We start from the raw sequence: 17616 nt of genomic DNA, 5'->3' as shown, positions 1-17616 counted from the left end.
AAATATATAAATGTATTAAAAGTAAAATGTACAAACCCACACCATACAGGCTCTCAGAGTCTGCCCTTGGTTTCAGTTTCTCAGCAGACTCATGGTCTCAAAACCATGGTCAAGATCTGCATTAGGAGATAAAATGTTCAGCCCAGGTGGAACTATTATCCATCTCCACTCCAAGGGCTGCCCCTCCACCAAGGATATTCAGTGGTCAGCAGAGTAGCAAGGGTAACAAAGAAGCACACTGCCTATAACCAGATGCTCAATGAGGATATCTCCTCACCCAGGATCTCTAGAGGATGCCTTTTGTTGTTCTGCTCCTGACTATAGGGACACTTCTCCACCCAACCTGCACCAGCCACTAGATCACCGTGGGGACATGCAGGAGGAAGACCCTGCCTGGGTTTTGGTCACTGTATGAGGGAGACGAACAGGTTGCTTACTTGAGTGGTCATCTGTAATTACTTTCACTAATAGGATGCCAGCCCTTGCATGGAAGTAAGTAAAGTTTGTTACACACCGCTGTAATACCACATTTTATTAATGTGTTCCTTTAATTTACAAAGAGTGCTTAAATTCATTTCTTAAAAAAAGATACATTATTAAAAAAAAACAAAATGTAAAATTAATGACATCAAACACAATTTATCGTGAAATCAAATCATTAAACAGAATTTTGCTGTAATGTATTATTTCATGTTGCATTAGATCTATGAGTTAGATTCACAAGCATACCACGCTCCAGTGGCTTCCTGATCATTAAAAGTCAGTTTCAAGCATCACTGAATACATTACAAACAAGTATATTTTCATATTAGGCATGATTCAGTCCAATATATATATATGCAGATGCGATACAGATTTGGTGAGGTATTACAGAGCACAGGGACAGTTCCCTTCCTCAATAAATAAATAAATAAAAGCTTCCACTATGAGTTCCAATAACATGAGCCAAGAGCATCACTACTCAAGTCCCAAGAACAGCAAGTCCTGAGCAGATTTCTGCATTCAGCTTTTCTGTCTGGGGAAAAAACAAAACACAAGCAAACATTTAATAGGCAGAAGACAAGTACCTAAACAGCTATTTCCATGAACTGAAAGAGAAAGGACTCTAAGACCCTCCTCTATTTTCTCTGACCATGTAATTACTTTATATGGAGGACCATTCAACACACCTGCAACATGAAATGCTACAACCAAGAAACAGATTTCGCACACCCAATCTATTCTGAGAACCATACACATTGCTAAGAGACTCATTAATATAAAAATCAAACAATCATTTACACTTGGCTCTCCTCTTCTGTCGGCTTGCTATGCACAGACTAGAGCATCCATTGAAGATCCCACCCTGTTCTTGCCATTGGAAACAACGGGACTTGAGATCCTCTGGATTTTGCTATCCACATAAAGGTCTGGAACAGAACCCCAACTGATACAAAGAGCCAGCTGTATTTTTTTCCATGCAAGAAAAAAAATGCCATACTCAAAAGAACAGCAAATTAAGGCGAAAGAATGAAAATGGCACAGAGAAAATTTCGAAGTGTACCACTATTTTGGCTCTTCTCTAGCAGCTCAGAGATGACAAAATATTTAGTCTACAAACTAATCTGCAAGTCATCTGCAAGTCAATTGGCATAAACAGGGCATTCGACAGGAGACCATGAAGAATAGGTTACAGCTGCTTATTGATATACTAGCAAATTGATTGTTAAATTTATACATAAATTTTCATTCCAGCAGAGAACTTGCCTGTTGTTGCTATACAACTGGTTTTTCACTATCCTGTTTTTCTTCAGATTCTTCATCAGATCCTGAAAAAATGTAAATATAAAAATTAAAATGATGCAAAGAAAAATTAAGTTTGATGTGTCAAGGCAATTTTTGAATGATACTGAACAAATGGGAAATTAAAATATGTGATTTCCTATACTAAGTCTAACCAAAAAAATAGTGATACTGTATGTGGTTTTGCTAAATGTGTTATTATGTAGTTATCATCATCACCTAGTTGCTGTCTTTCTCTATTATATCACTGCAGAGTAGCAAAGGATACTGACTATGCTACAAAAAAGGAGGCCTCATTAGAACACAAAGTAAGCCCAGTGTAACTAAGGCTCTCAAATTTTTACAGATTATCCTTGAAGACTAAAGTGCTGACCACTATGAGTGGCCAATGATTAGTTCTCTGAAAGATCACAGGATCATGACTTGTACTTCTGTGAACCTCAGTGGCACTCAGAAAAACTTTATGATGCAATGGCTAAGAAATATTATCACTATTCTCTAGTTCAAGCGTTCTCAACCTTTTTGACTCACGGAGCCCTGTGCTCCATGGAGCACAAGTTAGGAATAGCTGCTCTAGTTTAATATGAAAATACAACCCTTAGGGAATATATAAAGCACTTCAAGTCATTTCCAACTTAAGGTAACCCTAAGGTGAAGCTATCATAGGGGTTTCTTGGCAAGATTTGTTCAGAAGGGGTTCTTTGCACTCCTCTGAGGCAGACAGAGTATGACTTGCCCTAGGTCACCAAGTGGGGTTTCCATGGTTCAGTGGTAATTTGAACCCTGATCTGTAGAGTTTTCTACAACACCACAAATCAAACTGACTTCCCAGCAGCATATATGCATGCATTTCTGCTTGCTTGCATAAGCTTGTTACATCTACTACTGAGCAGTAGTATTGAGAAGTAGGAGGTTTTTTGTAGTAAGGGCATTACAGTTTCTGGACAATGTTTTCTTTGAAGACTATTATACACTGGAGGCTTTTTCTGTTTTTCTGTCCATTAGCTGAGAGGACATAACTCATCAAAATGGTTACATAACTTTCATGCATAATATCTCAATTTCAGTCCCTGGCATCTGCAGTTGAATAGTCTCAGGTTAAAAGTGTAGGGAAATGACATTGCCCAAGACCTTGCAGAGATGCTGTTAGTATGGGGATATAGGAATCAATGGCCAGATTCAGAAAGGCAAAATGTATGTTCTCTGGATGATCCAAGACGCAGGAAGAGATACTGGTCTGTGCTACTCAAAATGGTGGCACATGGACTGTGCTGGTCCATAGCCATTGGCTGTCAATCTGCTACAAATTTCCAGAAAGGGAAACAAAAACCCTGCAAGGAAGCCAACGTGGTGCTGGTCTCTGACACATTGGGGGAGGGAACAACTCCCCCACTGTCATCAGATAGCTTAAGAAGCACAAATACGGACAAACTTGAGACCAAGGCTAGAAATCTTCATACACAAAAAATGCTTTCTTCAAATTCAGTGCTATTAACAAGCTGTTAATACAGGGTGTTCTTACAATGTTTGGGAGCTTCCAGGGTCCCTAGAAGACATTCTGGGTTATTATCAGGCAAAATGTTTTTTTGAAACATTTTGCAAACATTTGTTTTCACCCATGGGGAGCTCCAAATATGATAGAAGTGCCTTCCACACAACCCAGAGATCATCTGGAGGCATTCTGGGTCAAAGAGAATTATTGTGGCTCTGACGCTCAGAAAAACAGTCCTAAGGGGCTGCATGCAGCTCAAGGACCACACTTTATCCACTACTGGTCTTCAGGGACTGAAGCTTCCAAGTCCTCAACTGGGGGCTACTGAAAACAGTGTACTGGACGACAAAGTGCTTACACTGCAAAGTTATCCTATATGCTCACTTGCCAACAGTATCTGGCAGAACATAACATACAAGCTGAGAATATGGCTTTCTGCTCTTGCTGCCTGCAAAATGTGTGGGTACGGAAGTCACTAGAACGTAACCCAATTTCACTTTCCTTTCTACACCCTTCTGGGCCATCTAGCACCAACTGTTCTCTATCAAAGATTCTAAGACAGCAACGAAAAGAAAAAAATACAAATTCAGGCACCTCCTCCAGATTCAACTAAACTGTACCCCTCCCGTATCAGGCTTATCAATTTCTAGTTGCTGTGTACTGGCTAAATGTTGCTATTATTTATGGTAGTTTTAAGAAGTGTGCTTTGATGGTATTTGTAAGATTTGTATACAGTGCGCCCGCGCCATACGTGGTCGCACTATACGTGGCTTCCTGCTTACGCGGAAGCCGCATGACAATATAAACAATGGCATGCTTGCACGCCCCCACACCACTGCATGCACACGCCCCATTGTTTCCTATGGGGTGCAAGCATATGCGGATTTTATCTTATGTGGGGGGATCCTTCTATTATTTAAGTCTCTGAAGAACATTCTTCATTACCTGCTTCAGATTCAGGAGGGGAATAAAACTGTCCATCAGAAGGGAGTCCAGGCTGAAGAAGAGCAGCTCGCTCTGAGGCATCTTGTACCAGTAGCAGTCCTAAATGCAAAAAATCACAACACAATAGATCTTTCATTAAAATAGTATCTTTCAATATAAGGTTATAAACAGCCATCACTTTTATAGTCTCTTGCTGCATTAATAACTTTAAAGAAAGTCATCTCGCAATTGTAATTTGCGTATATCAAAGTATTATTCTCTCCCCAGCACTGCAATAAACACTATAACCTTTTCTTTACCAGGCACCCCTTTAAATATATTTTGTCGCTGTGGACCCCCAAAACTTAGGGGGTTGCACTTGATGGCCCTTGAAGTCTTTTCCAACTCTATGATTCTATGACTTAACTGAAGATATAAAATTCAAATAATAATACCTGATCACTGAACCACATTAACAATTACACCATCCATTGAACTGTCCCTCAAAGCCACCAGAGGAGGTGCCAAGAGTTTTCTTTTTCCCACCAGTTTGCAGCTGAAATAGATTGAATGGTAATGTGGAGGCCCAGCTAGCCAGCCTTTGCTCACATGGCCGATTCGCTCTGGTAAGGAGGTGAGATGAGCAACAGCAGAAGGGCCAAGGCACAGGATGGCTGGCTGGCTGGCTGGCTGTTCAATCTGCTCTAAGGCTGGAGCAGACTGAACTCTGCTCCCCAAAAATGGAGGATCATGAAGCAGTGTCCAAAAAGGGACTTGTGCAGGTAGAAGTCATTTACTCTGCTCTCCAGAAGCAGGGGGATCATGTAGCACTGTCAAAAACAGTGCTGGAAAGGAGGGGGAGGGAGAGAGAGACAGAAGGGCAAAGGTGGGCTGATAGCCTGGCTGGTAGCTCTGCTGTCGCTCAGCTGCTCAACTCACCTCCTCCCCACATTGGAGCAGTAACATTACAGGCAATGCACAGGCCCAGCCAACTGGTTTTTGTTTTGTCTCCTGCCACATTGCCATTCTGTTACAGGGAGGAGATGAACTGAGCAACTTCAAGCCTCCACAGACCCCCTATGAGAAAACACAGTGGCCTCCTGGGGGTCATGGACATATTTAAGAATCACTTCAGAATGCAAAACAAACAACATTCCTGGCACCAATACTACAGAGAGCAAAGAAACATACTGTTTTCTTCTTCTGCTTCCTGTGGTAAAACTTTGAAATCCAGGAACCAGGTTTCTATCCAGGCGAGGATGAAAGATATGATGGGCAACACATAGCCAAAAGCACCTTGAGATAACAGCTTGAAGGAGGAACAGAGAGAAAATACATTATGTAAAAATTATCACAATGGAAAATTATGAAATTTATGTAATTTAATTTAGCATTCACTATGACAATACATACCTTTGAAATAATTACTTTTGCTAACAAGAAGGCACTGGTTACTGCAGTTGTAAACTTTAAAAAAAACAGCAATGGTTATGAATGTAGCTGCTTTCTCAGGTTTAGTTCTAAAAGCCACAACACAGCATGATAGACTACCACACAAGAACAGTGATCCTTACTAAACTCTGGGCAATCAGAGTTTAAACTTCCTGAACTCAGAATTTTTATAAACGTAACTAGCCAATGAACTGGCAAAATCCTCTGTGATTCCAAACATGGGAATACTAATCTACATTATACTGTTATGTATTTTAAAAATGACTGAAGTAATACAGCTTTGGAAAGCATATTACATTATGAACATACTAACAAGTAAACAGTACTTTTCCATGTCTCAAAAGTCTGTTCAAAAGTCTGCTACTTACTGCTATTGCCCACCAGTGTCGCAGTCTGCACAATGCATATGCAAGTATCAAAATCTTGAACCGAAAGACTGCCAGAAGCTACAGAGAAATTAGAGGGGTGGGGGAAGAAAAAGCATTAATGTCATTTTGAAGTATTGATCCAGAAAATTAAAATTATGTAACATCTTCAATATTTTGTGTTCATATATTATCCCACTTTTCTCCAGAGGGATCTTATGGACTTCATTCTACACCTGTCTCCTCCCCAGCCAGTCCCCTGGGCCAGTCACTGCTTTGTCAAAATTGGAAAAAGCAGATTTTTCCCACCCTCCTCAGCATTTAACTACTTCCCTGCCTTTACAATCCAGGCTGCTACAACTATTTTCTGTGTGATATGGTGATCTCAGATTTATTCAACCTCTGATCATATGCAATCACTTTGACAGCACCTGAATAATATTGTTGAGAGCATAACCTCTTCAACCAATGTGATTAGAGTGTTAAATTTTAAAAGCAAATTCTGGGAATATTCTACTCTTTCTGTTAAATTCTTACTGTCATTATTTGCAATCAGTCCAGCTTTCTTCTCTCTTGGGTGTTGAAAAAGATTGGAGCACTATTTAGACTATGAATTGTTTTGTTTTTTATTGTTGGTTTTTCTCATTTCCTGATTTGCTGTCTGCTTTTATGTGTGTACTGTAATAAAAAAACCCAATAAAACCCTCTGTTTTCCATGGCTATTCTTCTAAAATCCATCTGTTCCACAGTCCTTTATAACTGCAACAACCAGGGCCAGTTTTATTAAAACCCCAAGATCCACCAGCTTAGCCTGGAATAAAAGACATTCACTTAAGAGTTCCACAACTCAGAACTCTTTTGAATACTAAAAGTGAAAAAACTCACTCTGTTTCCCCTCTCACCAAATCCTAATTCTTTTCAATTCTGCAGTGTAATCTAGGCCATAAGTCACGTTGCTGATAATACTATTAATTCAATACTAAACCAATTGTTCAAACAATATTGCTAAATGCTTTTTTACAATCTAGTATGAGTGCAGGAGTTGGCGAAGTGTTGACCCACATGCAGACCACCGGGGCCTGCAGTGGTCTCTTCCATTTTTAAAAAGCCAAAACAGGCCTAAGTTGTGTGTGAAATAACCTAATGCCATAACAACTCCTTGAGATTCTGGTGGCTTGTCTGGCCATTTTAATTTGATTTTGGGGGGTTTTCTGTTTTTGTTTTTTAAAAGTTTTGGCCAATGATGGTGGAAGTGTAGGCTATAGTCAATAAGAAGGTGAAAATGCCACCTAAAGCGATCAAAGTTGCTCACACCCATTAGGTTTTCGAAGGTCAAGAAACAAAATTAGGTCCCATTTCATCACCGTGCCCAGGTCATTTTGCTCATACTGTATTTTTCCAACACAAAAATTGGGAGGAAAACAAACTGTACTTATTAACATAAGCTAATTAATGCAACTCTTAGCAATAACATGCATTTGTCCGAGTAGCATGTAGCTACTTTTACCTGTGCAGTTTTCTATTATTTCGATGTTTCTTGTGCCTGTAGAGATAGTTTGATTCAAACAAAAACTAAGATAGAAGCTTCTTAACACAGAAGAAGTACTATACACAAAGCAAATACTTACAAAAATATCAAAATATGAAGAGTGGTAGTCATAATGGAGGACTTCTTTTTCTAGTGTCTTCTCAATGCCCCCATTTACCTAAAGAGAAATAAAATTGTCCTAGACATTAATATAAACAAAAGTATATATTTTCAGTCACATACTCAGTTATGTGTATTTTAAGTTATTAAAACAGTTAACCCAAGATGGGCAGAGTATGGCTCATATATCACATGCTGTCCTCAAACTTGTTGTTGATTTTGTGGCTGCTAGGCCCTTCTTAACATCCCAGCGATTTCTTAAAATAAAAGGAGCCTATTTTGCACTGCCTACCCACATACTGTACTACCCCCGAATCTCCAAGAATGGAATTATAAGCTGGCCATTTTTAGAATGGACAGGTTGCATACCTTTAACTGTAGTCCTTTGAGTGGTTATCTGTGAACTCACACAAATGGGCTATCCTGCTTCTGCACAATGCATCTTTCAGAAATTTCTAGAGCATTTTACATAAGCATCTTAGCAGTAGTCCCGTCCACCAGCCCAATATAGGAGCCCTCCCAGTAAAACCACCAGTTCCATGAACACCAATGGAACAAGCAGGACACAAGACGGGGAGGATGGGTGGAGTTACATGAGTTCACAGATGACCAGTCACAGATCTACACTTACAGGTATACAACATTTGTGGTCTTTGTGACTCGCACAAATGAGAGACTAGCAAGCTACATGCAAGGAGGTGGGAGCATCATTGCAAACATGTTAAAAGTTTACTGAAAAGTAAATGAAATGCAAGATATCAGCATGAAACATGAGCATAATGCCTCCCACCCATACAATGCAATAAAAGCAGTTTTAAGGGAAATACCCTGAAACATCAAAACATAGTACAATAGGACCTTGGTATCCACGAGAATCTGTTCTGGACCTCCCACTTGGATACCAAAATCCATAAAACCTTAAGTCTCATTGTCCTCAATGGCAGTGCATGCATGTGACCACACCACAATTAGAGACAGCCCCCATTGTCCCCAATGGTGGCATGTGCACATGGCCACACCACCATTAGGGACAGTCCCTAATGGAGTATCAGCCATGTGCACGCACGACAGGGACAAGGGGGGGCTGTCCCTAGTGGCGGTGCAGACATGAGGACAACACAGGCTTGCCATCCAAGGGCTTAAATCCACAGATGACAAATCCATGGATAGGGAGACCCCACTATACAAATTCAAAACTTCAAAAATACATTTGAGATAAACTGAAATGAAGTACAGCTCTCCCAGAAAGTGTCAGAAACTTTAGTCCACTCTGTAGTGAATTATGAAAGTCGTGGGCTATGACAAGGTATCTGCCTGACAAATATCAAGTGAAACCCCAGCCAAGAAGGCAGAAGACATGGCAATGGCCTGTGTAAAATGGGCTCGAATCCAAGCTGGAGGGTCTGTTCAAGTCAGTCAATATACTAGATGAATGGGCCAATGCCACCCACTTCCAGAAGCACTACAATGAAACAATAAATCCTTTCTTCATCGAAGAATAGCATGCCAAGTTTTTGTGAGGCCTGAAATGCCGCAGTCTTATCAATGTAGAAGGGTAGTACTCCACATGTCAAGACAGTGCCACCATATTTCAAAGTCCAAATTCGGGTTCCGCAGGAAAGTCAGGAGAACAATGTCCTGGTTGATATGGAAGGTCAACACTACCATGGGCAAGAAGGTAATGCTTGGTCTCAGGTGGCCTGATCAGGGTAGAAATTCAAGTATGGACAGTCCAGCCAGAGAGCACAGAGCCCACCAGGCTATCTGGCAGTCATGATCAGAATCAGGAAAGCAGTCTTCCAGGACAGTGATGAGATTACAGGTAGCCACAGGCACAAATGATTTCCTGCACAGTTGTCCCTAGGCAAGTTCCAGGGTCCACCGAGATATAGGCCCAACACTGGATGATAGAGATGTTAGGGCGTGAAAGATGTGCTGTGTCCACCACAACCACCTACAGAGCTGAACCACGTCAACAGGACGCCAGGGAGAAGGAATCTGAAGACATGTCTGCAAAGGTATTCAGGCCAAGAAGAAAAATATTCCTTCACCGCTGCAATTGGCCTTAAGCTCCCAGCTTGAGAAATAACGACAAGAGCACTTCAAGCCTTCACTCTACACGAGGGCTTTAATAAATAAGTTACTTTAATAAATAAGTTACTTTGCCAACCAAACAACCATAACAACAAAAACAGAGAGGCAGTTACTCTAACGCCAACTGTCATAACTGACACTCTCTCTCTCAGAAGGACTGACAGCATCAACATTCCATAATTCAAGTGTCAACTGTCACTGGAACTGTAATAGGTTCCGCTACGGCTCTATCTTGTGGACACATAAATGTCATTTCCTAACAAGAGATTCTTGTAGCCCTTCAAGAATCTTTTCACAAGATGATCAAAGAAACTGGAAAAATTTTCAAGATGCTGGAAAAGCTGGTGATAATCACAATGAGATAAGACTGGATTGAGAACAGGGGTAAATCCCCGGTCAACAGAGTGAGCAGCAAACCCCATACATGGCCGATAAAATTAACAAACAAAATTAACAAACAGGTGAAAGCAGTGGCTGTGGCGAGAGTCAGGGATATAGGAGGTTCAGATTTTTGGTGGCCGCTTATCTATTCAGGAAAGGCCTGTCGGAAAAGATCCACCTCTAATGCTATTTAAAAGGTGTTTAAGGTGGTAATGTGACAATCTCTTCTGGCAGGCCATTCCATAATCTGGGAACAGTTGCCGAAAAGGTCCTCTGGGCGGTTGCCGACAATCTAGTTCTCACAGGTTGCAATAAGTTCTCCCCAAAGGACCTGAGTATGTGGGGTGGATTGTACAGGAGGAGGCAGTTCCGAAGGTAGGTTGGACCCAAGCCATTTAGGGCTTTAAAGGTAATAACCAACACCTTGTACTGTGCCTGGAAACTAATGGGTAGCCAGTGAAACGATCTTAAAATTGGTGTTATGTGGTTCCTTCTGGTTTCACCTGAGACCAACCTGGCTGCCATGTTCTGCACTAATTGAAGTTTCCAAACTAAGCACAAGGGTAGCCCCAGGTAGAGTGCATTACAGAAGTCGGGATGTGAAGTTACCACCATTGTGTACCAGTTTCTAGGTCCCTTACTTCCAGGAAAGGGCGCAGCTGGCGTATCAGCCGAAGGTGGTAACAGGCACTCCTGACCATCGCATCTAGGAGCACCTCCAGACTGCCAGCACAGTCCTTTGAGGAGAGTGTGAGCCCATCTAGGACTGGAGGTTGTGTCCCAATACCTGAATTTGGGGCAGCTACTGTAAGTACCTCCGTTTTGTCTGGATTCAGTTTTAATCTGTTTTTCCTCATCCAGTCGATTACTGGATTAAGACATTCACTGAGAGGAGAAATGCCATCTGAAGACAGAGCTGTAGACTGAGACATGGAGAAAAATATCTGGGTGTCATCAGCATACCGATAACACCCTGCCCCACACCTCCAGATAATTTCTCCCAGCGGCTATATATATATATATATATATATATATATAGAGAGAGAGAGAGAGAGAGAATAGCATTGGGGGGCTGTACATCTTTTCAGCTGAATCCATACTAGTTTCCTCAAGTCATTTTCTCAACATGGAAGCATATATTTGGGGGGGCACGGGAGAATATTATCCTCCCTCCACATTTGTGGATTAAGCAATTTTGGGTTTGATTATTCACCAATTACTATATTTGCCCCTGCCACCGGGGGGGGGGGGGGGCTGTCTCTAGGCTTCTGTGCATCCTCCAGCATGTTTCTATGGTCAACCTCTGCCAGAAGCTGAGCATAGAATCCCGCTGGAAAACCTACAAATGCCTATACAGAACACTTTTCTAGGTATTTGTAGGTCCACCAGTGTGATTCACCAGTATATAGGTCAACCTACAGCAGAAGTGGACCACAGAGTCATGCTTGAGGACCTACAGATGCCTAGAGAAGTGTTCTCAGGTTAAAAAAAACCCAGGCCTACATTCATAGTTCTTCCACTTTCAGTGAGGCTGCACCTCCAATCCCTTCTGAAAGTTGAGGGCCAACTGTATACCTTTTAAACACTAGTCTGTTTTGGTGTTATTTTACTGTTCTCTTTCTGCTGCATAGTTCATTCTTGACCTGATTGTGTGATGCTTATTTTCAAATGATATCAAAGTGACAGCTTCTTCAAGATCAGAATTGTTCTGGTCCACCAAGCAATAGCTCTCAAGCTAGAAATGGTTGTAAAATAAATACATCTTATCACAACCACATACTATGATATCTTATTATCTCTGATTGTGCTTCATAATTGCCCCATCTGCCTTCTGTTCATACAGTGGGCATACTTTATCAACTGGAGACTGAGACTGATATACCTTATCAAAATGGTCCAAGAATTCTTACTTTATCCTAGTAGTGTTACATGCAGCAGTCATTGCTCAACTAAAAAGTGTTTTTCTTGTTGCTGCAGTTGATAAATCCAGGTCAACATAAAGAAACTAACAGTACAATCTTGGGCCTGTTACAGACTGCCAAAATAAAGCTGCTTGGGGTCTCTTTGGAGGTATGCTATTTAAATGATGCATGCATCCTAAGAATCCAGAAGCTGCACTAAAGCTGCACTCCAGTGCTTAGGAATGGAGTGTGGCGACTTCCGGACTCTTAGGACCCATGCATCATTTAAATAGCATACCTCCAAAGAGATCCCAAGCAGCTTTATTTTGGCAGTCTGTAACAGGCCTTAGACACATCTACTTAGCTCTCATTAAGTTCAGTGGGGATTTCTTCCAGGTCAGTTGACATGGGACTAGAACCTAATGAAGTCTTGGAATTCATAATTGTTGCTCACCAACTTTCAGAACAACGTCTATCTTTAGAAATACTCACATTTAACTCTATTATCCACAGTAAGGTTATAAAGAGTAGGTCAAAGGTAACAAAAAGACAAAAAGTCCTTCGGACATCAGAGATTCCTTTCTTCTCCCTGCTTTCGTAAGTTTCAATTCTCGCCATTAGCTGGGCTGGGTTTATGGAATGAACATCTCGTAAAGAAGGCTGGGAGCCCAAACTGCTGCCCAGGGCACTTGCTTGATCTTCTGGCAGCCGATTCATCCTATCTTCGGTTACACCAGGGTTTTTTCAGCTTCAGCATCACTGCCAGGTTTAGCCATATAGGAGATCTCTCTCTACAAAGGAAAGTTCAATAGTGAATCAATTTAGCCCTTATTTGATCATGTAAATTTATTGTCATTCCTCATATACAAAATTCATTTTCTTTGGAAACAATAGTCTCTCAGCTTGGAGGTGAAATGTAAAAGGATCAAAATAACAAAATGATGTATTATATACTTTGGGGACCCCAAACCATATGTGAGTTGACTGGTACAATTGGTAGCATATACAAAACATAAATAAAATACTGTATAATTCATATTATCTAATATCAATTTGTTCTTTTTGGGTTAAATGTTTTAAAATATTGTCTTGAAGCAGAAATAGGAAGGCTGCATAACCACAACAAAAGCCATCAGCAGTTTGAACCAATAAAATGACATTACACTGATCAATATAAACATCTTGCCCTGCACAAATGAAATCAGCATAATGCCAATCAATACATACAATAAAAGACTTTGCAATGTTATATAATCCAAGTTAAGTAAGAACTAATACTTGACTAGTATCTGTTGCTAGTTACACTTCGTAACAGTGGGAAATCACAGCCAACTGTGGGATATAGCCTCATCATAGATGTAGTTGAAAACATATATGTGTCATTTAAACGGCATCCCTCCAAATTAACATCTGACTAACATCTCCAATTGTAGTTTTTTCCCTTCCTGTTTCATAGGCCTGTTACAGACTGCCAAAATAAAGCTGCTTTGGGTCTCTGTTTAAATGATGCATGCATCCTAAGAATCCGGAAGCTGCACAAAAGCTGCCCTCCAGTGCTTAGGAATGGAGTATGGCTTTGGCGTGACCTCCGGACTCTTAGGACCCATGCATAATTTAAATAGCATACCTCCAAAGAGACCCCAAGCAGCTTTATTTTGGCAGTCTGGAACAGGCCATAGATTCATAGAGTTGGAAGAGACCACAAGGGCCATCCGGTCCAACCCCCTTCTGCCATGCAGGAACTCCCAATCAAAGCATCCCCATTGACAGATGGCCATCCAGCCTCTGTTTAAAGACCTCCAAGGAAGGAGACTCTATTACCCTCCAAAGGAGTGTGTTCCACTATTGAATAGCCCTTATTGTCTGGAGGTTCCTCCTAATGTTGAGCTGGAGCCTCTTTTCCTGGAGCTTGCATCCATTGCTCCAAAGCCTACTCAATGAGTAAAACTGCCCTCAGAAGAAACCCAAACAACCAGGATCATGACATCTCCCAGAATTCATTGCTCAGGGTCTTGAAGGCTGCATCCACACTGCATAAATAATCCGGTCTGACTCTGCTTTAACTACCATGGAATTCTGGGAGCTGCAGTTTGTCGGGGCACCAGAGCTCCGCTAACATTCCCAGAATTCCATAGCATGGAGCCGTGGCAGTTAAAGCAAGTCAGACCAGGTTACTTCCTGCAGTGGAGAGGCTGCCAACAAAGGCCCAAAACATACTGCGGAGATAATCCGACATGAGACCGCATTAACTGCCCTGGCTCAGTATTGAACCTGGGAAGCGTGGTTTTGTGAGACATCCAGGCTCTGGTGCCACAAGACGCTCCAGTTCCCAGGATTCCCTAGCACTGAGCTAGAAAAGGCTTTAAGGGAGGCCTTGGGCAGCGGAGGGACGGGCAAACGGGCCTCCGAGAGCCAGCACCCGGGAAAGAAGGCTCCTTTGAGGCGCCAGGGAAGAGGAGGAGGAAGGGACAGGACCGCTTACCTCAAGCGGCAGAGAAAGAATGAGATGGAAAGGCGGCGGAGCCGAGAAAAAGGCCTAAAGGACGGTGGCCGGAGAGGAACAGAAAGCCGAGGCAGCGGAGCGGAGGCAGCCAATAAGGGCTCGAGGTGCGGCGACGCGAGACGAGGGGGCGGGGCCCGGGGAGCTAGGGGGCGTGGCCCGGAGAGCGAGGAGGCGGGGCTTCTGCGGCCAATGGGGCGGTGCGCGAGGTCCTCCTCTCTGTTCAGTCCAGAGAGAGTGAAAGTCTCAGGACCCGGATGTGGAAGGCGCCTCCTTCCAGACGCTGTTGGACTACAGCTCCCGTCAGCCCCGCGGCAATCGTGAAGGATGATGGGAGTTGGAGTCCAGCAAACTGCCAGTCATCATGTCACTATCAACTTTTGGCAGGCCTTGTCTCTTCCAAACTTGGGCTATTAATAATGTTCTGGGTCTGAATCAAAAAGATATAGGAAACACTGAGGGAAAGACTGGTCTCTTGTAACAAGAGTTTTGCAAAATAAGGTGGCAATAGAAAAAGAAACAAAACCAGTGATACCTTTATTGCCCAACCGAAATGCACAATATACTTGTTGCAAGCTTTCAAAGCTCCATAGGCTTCTTCGTCAGGCAAGATGTTGCAAACTAAACATGGTTTGTGGATTTGTCATTACATGGATTTGTAATTGGTTGACTGCTCAATAATGGCTCCTTTTCATCCTGGAGAGAAGTGACCAGTGGGGTCCCACAGGGCTCTGTCCTGGGCCCAGTGCTATTCAACATCTTTATCAATGACTTGGATGACAGAATTGGGGGCATACTTATCAAATTTACAGATGACACCAAATTAGGAGGAACAGTTAATACTCCAGAGGACAGGATCAAGATTCAAAATGACCTGAATAGACTAGAAAGCTGGGCCAAAGCTAACAAAATGAAATTCAACACAGAGAAATGTAAGGTACTGCACTTAGATAGAAAAAATGAAATGCACACATATAGGATGGAGGACACCTGGCTGAATGAAACTACATGTGAAAGGGATCTAGGAGTCCAAGTTGACCACAAGTTGAACAGGAGCTAACAGTGTGATGCGGCAGCTAACAAGGCCAATGCGATTTTAGGCTGCATAGTGTCTAGATCAAGGGAAGTAATAGTGCCACTCTATTCTGCTTTGGTCAGGCCCCATCTGGAACATTGTGTCCAGTTCTGGGCACCACAATTCAAAAAGGACATTGAGAAACTGGAGTGTGTCCAAAGGAGGGTGACTAAAATGGTGAAGGGTCTGGAAACCATGCTCTATGAGGAACGACTTAGGGAGCTAGGGATGTTTAACCTGGAGAAGAGACAGTTAAGGGGCAATATGATAGCCTTGTTTAGATATTTGGAGAGGTGTCATATTGAGGATGGAAGAAGCTTGTTTTCTGCTGCTCAAGAGACTAGGACCCGGAGCAATGGATGTAAGCTACAGCAAAAGAGATTCCACCTCAACATTAGGAGGAACTTCCTGACAGTCAGGGCTATTCAACAGTGGAACAAACTTCCTCAAAGTGTAGTGGAATCTCCTTCCTTGGAGGTCTTTAAGCAGAGACTGGATGGCCATCTGTCAATGAGGATGCTTTGATTGAGAGTTCCTGCATGGCAGAATGGGGTTGGACTGGATGGACCTTGTGGTCTCTTCCGACTCTGATTCTATGAAACAGGAAGGGGAAAAAAACACAATTGGAGATGTTAGTCAAATGCCTGCATGTTGTTTCAGTCCTTCCTTTGTAAAGATGTTATGCTGGGGAGGATATCTTTTGCAGGCAGTCCATTTGCATCTCAACAGGGGCTCCTCTTTGGCAATCCAAAGTTCAAATATGGAATCCAAAACATGGAGACTTCTTGGGGAATCCATTGTTCTTTGCCTGCAAAGAGGCTTGTGACCTCCCTGGAATGGAGACATATTGGATTACTTTTTATAAAACAGGGCAGGAGTCGGATATACAGTCGGTCATTTCAGATGCAGAATGGCATCATATATGGTCATGTCCTTCCTGTTGGGGTGTGAGTATAATAGCAAAAAATGACAGCAGAGGTTTGAGGAAATTTAACAAAACTTTACTTAACAGAAGTCTCAAAAAATTGAAGCAAAAACAGTATGAATGGCATAGTACAAAATCCTAATAGCAGCATGCATACATTACCATGAGGGCAGCATGGAGAGCAGGATTCAATGAATGCTCCCAAGACCCAGTAGATACACCAGGCAATTATACCTTTGTAATTAATTAACACAATCACCTGGTTTACTTGGCTCATTACCATGGTCTACACCTGTCTGCTCACTAGATTCTCATCCAGTCACAACTTAGTACCTGGACACCCCTCCTTGTGCACTGGATGAAATGCATAACCAACTTATATAACATTTTGAATCAAGCCAAGCCTGGACATCATCTCTTTATGTTTTACAGCAACCAATGGCTTGGTGAACACATCAGCTACATTCTCTTGTGACGCACAATATATTAATTGTATTACATTGACCTGTACAACATCTCTTACATTATGATATTTTACATCAACGTGCTTAGTGCGACTTTTTACTCTTTCTGTTGTTGCCATCTCAATGCATGCTTGAGAATCTTCGTAAACAGTGACAGGCTTCTCTACTTCAATTTGTAGATCTTTCAGGAGTTGTATAAACCATACTAATTCACAACATAAATCAGATAAAGCGGCATACTCAGCTTCTGCTGAAGAAACTGACACAAAACTCTGCTTCTTAGATTTCCATATTACAGGAACTTTGCTAAAAAACATAACAATGCCTGTTGTAGACTTTCTGTCCTGTACATCATTGGCAAAATCACTGTCTACATAACAACATAACTCATTTGATACAGAAGACGAAATTAACAAATCATAACCAATTGTCTCCTTTAAATATCTCATGACTCTCTTTACAGCTTGCCAGGCTGCATTGGTTGGTTTTGAACAAAAACGACTTAATATGTTTGCAGTTGCAGATAAATCTGGTCGACTCCAGTGTGCCAGATATAGTAGACTCCCTATTGCTGATTGATATAGTTCAACATCATCAAACATTATATCACATT

At 41.9% G+C, this 17616-nt stretch overlaps 1 protein-coding gene across 2 annotated transcripts; it reads right to left on the bottom strand.

Moving 5' to 3' along the window:
* Positions 1-517: 517 nt before the first annotated feature.
* STARD3NL (STARD3 N-terminal like) lies at positions 518-14634 on the bottom strand. Of its 2 annotated transcripts, XM_042477107.1 has the most exons (9): positions 14522-14634; positions 12532-12830; positions 7644-7721; positions 6019-6096; positions 5612-5665; positions 5390-5507; positions 4220-4318; positions 1747-1808; positions 518-1015 (listed from the first exon to the last, which is right to left on the bottom strand). In XM_042477107.1, the coding sequence occupies exons 2-8, from the start codon at positions 12754-12756 to the stop codon at positions 1756-1758; spliced, it is 705 nt and encodes a 234-aa protein (XP_042333041.1). In that variant the 5' UTR covers positions 12757-12830; positions 14522-14634; the 3' UTR covers positions 518-1015; positions 1747-1755. The 2 variants fall into 2 exon arrangements, with proteins under 2 accessions (XP_042333041.1, XP_042333042.1); XM_042477108.1 differs by lacking the exon at positions 5612-5665.
* Positions 14635-17616: the final 2982 nt, after the last annotated feature.

This window comes from Sceloporus undulatus, chromosome 6 (genome assembly GCF_019175285.1).
Source record: "Sceloporus undulatus isolate JIND9_A2432 ecotype Alabama chromosome 6, SceUnd_v1.1, whole genome shotgun sequence".
Classification (NCBI taxonomy): domain Eukaryota; kingdom Metazoa; phylum Chordata; class Lepidosauria; order Squamata; family Phrynosomatidae; genus Sceloporus; species Sceloporus undulatus.
Note: the sequence above shows the minus strand (reverse complement) of the source record. Positions and strands in the feature narration are given on the sequence as shown.

Coding starts and splice junctions, on each gene's coding strand:
- STARD3NL (XM_042477107.1), bottom strand. CDS start 12,756: ATGAATCGGCTGCCAGAAGATCAAGCAAGTGCCCTGGGCAGCAGTTTG. Junction 7,722..12,531: donor TGTGGATAATAGAGTTAAAT/GTGAGTATTTCT, acceptor ATTTCTCTTTAG/GTAAATGGGGGCATTGAGAA. Junction 4,319..5,389: donor GGAAGCAGAAGAAGAAAACA/GTATGTTTCTTT, acceptor TTTTGCATTTAG/GACTGCTACTGGTACAAGAT.